This window comes from Paracoccidioides brasiliensis, assembly GCF_000150735.1.
Source record: "Paracoccidioides brasiliensis Pb18 unplaced genomic scaffold supercont2.7, whole genome shotgun sequence".
NCBI lineage: Eukaryota > Fungi > Ascomycota > Eurotiomycetes > Onygenales > Ajellomycetaceae > Paracoccidioides > Paracoccidioides brasiliensis.
In genome coordinates, this window is record NW_011371364.1 from 112,120 (window position 1) to 114,878 (window position 2,759).

General features: G+C 49.7%; 2 protein-coding genes across 2 annotated transcripts; both read left to right on the forward strand.

Annotated features, from left to right (window-relative positions):
* Positions 1-263: 263 nt before the first annotated feature.
* On the forward strand, positions 264-1,436 carry PADG_05737 (uncharacterized protein; the record flags this gene model as incomplete). Its single annotated transcript, XM_010763090.1, has 1 exon — positions 264-1,436. One exon carries the CDS (start codon positions 264-266, stop codon positions 1,434-1,436), a length of 1,173 nt encoding a protein of 390 aa, XP_010761392.1.
* Positions 1,437-1,489: 53 nt separating this feature from the next.
* PADG_05738 (uncharacterized protein) lies at positions 1,490-2,089 on the forward strand (the record flags this gene model as incomplete). Its single annotated transcript, XM_010763091.1, has 1 exon — positions 1,490-2,089. The coding sequence occupies one exon, from the start codon at positions 1,490-1,492 to the stop codon at positions 2,087-2,089; it is 600 nt and encodes a 199-aa protein (XP_010761393.1).
* Positions 2,090-2,759: the final 670 nt, after the last annotated feature.

Genomic DNA, 2,759 nt, shown 5'->3' on the forward strand with positions numbered 1-2,759 from the left:
AGGCCCCAGCACCCCCTTTCATCCCATCAAGCTTAGTATTTCGTTATATAGCAGTTAGCAACCCGAGAGTTTCCTTCTTATGCAGCTCGCATTCGCTCCCTAACATAATACTAAGCTTCCCTTCTACCTTCTCACTCAGGTTTCAGCAGAAAACTTGAGTGCCTCAGTTGAATTAGAACCTGCTAGTTCAGAGCCTGACAACGCGTCAGATCAACTGCTAAGACAACAGCACTGTTGAAGACAACAGCTCAATCCAACATCAGATGGCCACCACAGGCTCCCAACCCCCTGGAAGGGGCCGAAAGGACTGGCGATACCTCCTAACAAGACCAACTGACCAACCACGCGTCTCAATTGAGGAATTCAGAGAGGCAATCCACTCAGACAGCGACCGTGTTTATAATGAGTTGGCGGCGATCTTTGATGGCATCTTTGACGATGAAAAAACATTAAGGGATACGATCACACGTCTGAGAATGGAATGGGACAACGTTACTAATCAGGCCGCTGTCAAGCAAAGCCAGATTGATGAGCTAATTGCTGAACGTGATGAACTTAGCCACACCCTGGTCCGCATGACAGTCAGCAACCAAGCAGCAAGTCGAGGCGTCACCCCCTCTGAGACTGCCAGGAGGTCTGTCAAGATTGATGACCCGAAACACCTCACTGACGGCAAGGAGCCGAAATTTGAACACTGGCTCTCCCGGATGAAGAACAAGCTCCGGGAGAATGCTGACCACTACCCTACTGAACGCATGAGAATAGCGTACATTGAAAACCGGACTGATGGGGACGCAGCACGTCACATTGCACCCCGTATGGAAGAGGACCACCCCGAGCAATATCAAACCGCAGAAGAGATGTTTGAGCACCTCAAGTCAATATATGAGGATGCTAACAAGCTGCAAAATGCCAAGGGTGATTATCGCAAGCTGATTATGCGCAATGGGGATAATTATCATGAATTTGTCACAAAATTTTTACACCTGGCAGGGGAGGCCAAGATTGCCAGGGGGGACTACAAGACAGACTTCAATGACAAGCTGTCCTTTGACCTCCAGAAGATGGTAGCAGTAGCCAATGCGACCACTGATACATATGCTGAGTTTCAGAAAATCTGTGCGCAGGCAGCTCACACCCTCCAGACAATCAATGCCACCCAGAAATCAAAGAGCTCGCGGGGAAATGGGCCTAATACCTTCAAACAGAACACCCTGCAGACCGCCAACAGTCAAACACCCCCCAGCATCTCTACAACAAAATCCCCTACTGTGAAGGAGGCCTTGAGCTCTCGTCCGGATATTCAGTGCTACTACTGTAAGGAAAAAGGCCACATTGCCAGGAACTGCCCCGCAAAGCAGAAGTCCCAGCAGGTGATTGCTGAGCTCACAGGGAATGATGCCCCTGAGCCTTCAGCAGATTCGGGAAAAGAGTGAGCCTGAGAGAAGACTCCACCTCAGGTAGTTCAACAGTCTGTGAGAGGTTTGAGATGAAGGACTTGATTGGGGGGAAAAGCTTTAATGTACCAATCAAATTAGCCTACAATGGAATTGCTACTTCTACAAATTCTCTTGCTGATACTGGAGCAAATGGTGCGAATTTTATTGATACCCGATATGCCATAGAATTGGCAAGATTCTTTGATAGGAAGTTTCAAGAACTCCCATTCAAATGCCGCATGAAGGGATACAATGGCGCCCCCGGCGGGGTGATAGACCGCACATTGACCCTAAACCTCTGGGTGGATGGCCGGAGATTTCAGAATGTCCCTCTGCTGGTAACAGACCTAGGCCAGCACCCTGTCATCCTGGGACGGAAGTGGTTGGCAGCACAGGATATATGGCTTGATGTTAAAAACCAACGCCTGGTTTGGCCGAGTGAACGGTCTATCCCTGAACAGGTGGCGGAGCCGATGTTGAAGATAGTACCCTGGTCAGTACTGAAGCGCCCAGACCCCAAGCCTGAGCATCAGGCGGATGTGGAACGAAGAGAGATCAAGCTGGATGAGGAGATCAGACAGGAGCATCAGGAAAACAGGGAGCATCAGGCTCAGCAGATTGAAAGGGACCAGCTCAGTCGTGATGCCTGAGACGAGGCAGGGGCTGACCTGGGAGGAGACAGCACCACAGATGATGGATATGAACTTCATTGGGGCTGCTTCCTTCCATGGTTATATGAAGAACAAGAAGTCAACAGTCTTCATAACCAGTCTGTATGAAATTGATAAACAGCTTGAGGAGAAGCGGGGTTTAGTGGGAGCTGAGGATGAGTCTGATGAGGAGCTGATCAGCAACTTACCAGAATGGTTGAAAGGCCGGGAGGACTGCTTCTCAAAGAAAGCATCAGATGAACTGCCCCCCCTACGGAAGAATGTTGATTTTAAAATAGAGCTCCAGCCTGATGTTGACCTCACCCAGGGCATTGGACATGCGCCTCTATATAAGATGAATCTAGAGGAACTAGAGGCAGTGAAGACCTACCTTGAAGCCAACCTAGCAAAGGGTTTCGTCACCCCAAGTTCAGCCCCCTACGCCTCCCCAATCCTGATTGCCCGTAGTGGGAAGAAGCTACGATTCTGTGTTGACTTTCGCAAGCTGAATGCTATAACCAAACGAGATCAGTATCCCTTGCCCCTGATAGATGAGCTGATGGACCGACTCAATGGGGCGAAATACTTTACAAAGTTGGACATTCGGCAGGGGTTCCATCGCATCCGAATGGACCCTGAGTCTGAGGACCTGACCACCTTTAGAACCCGC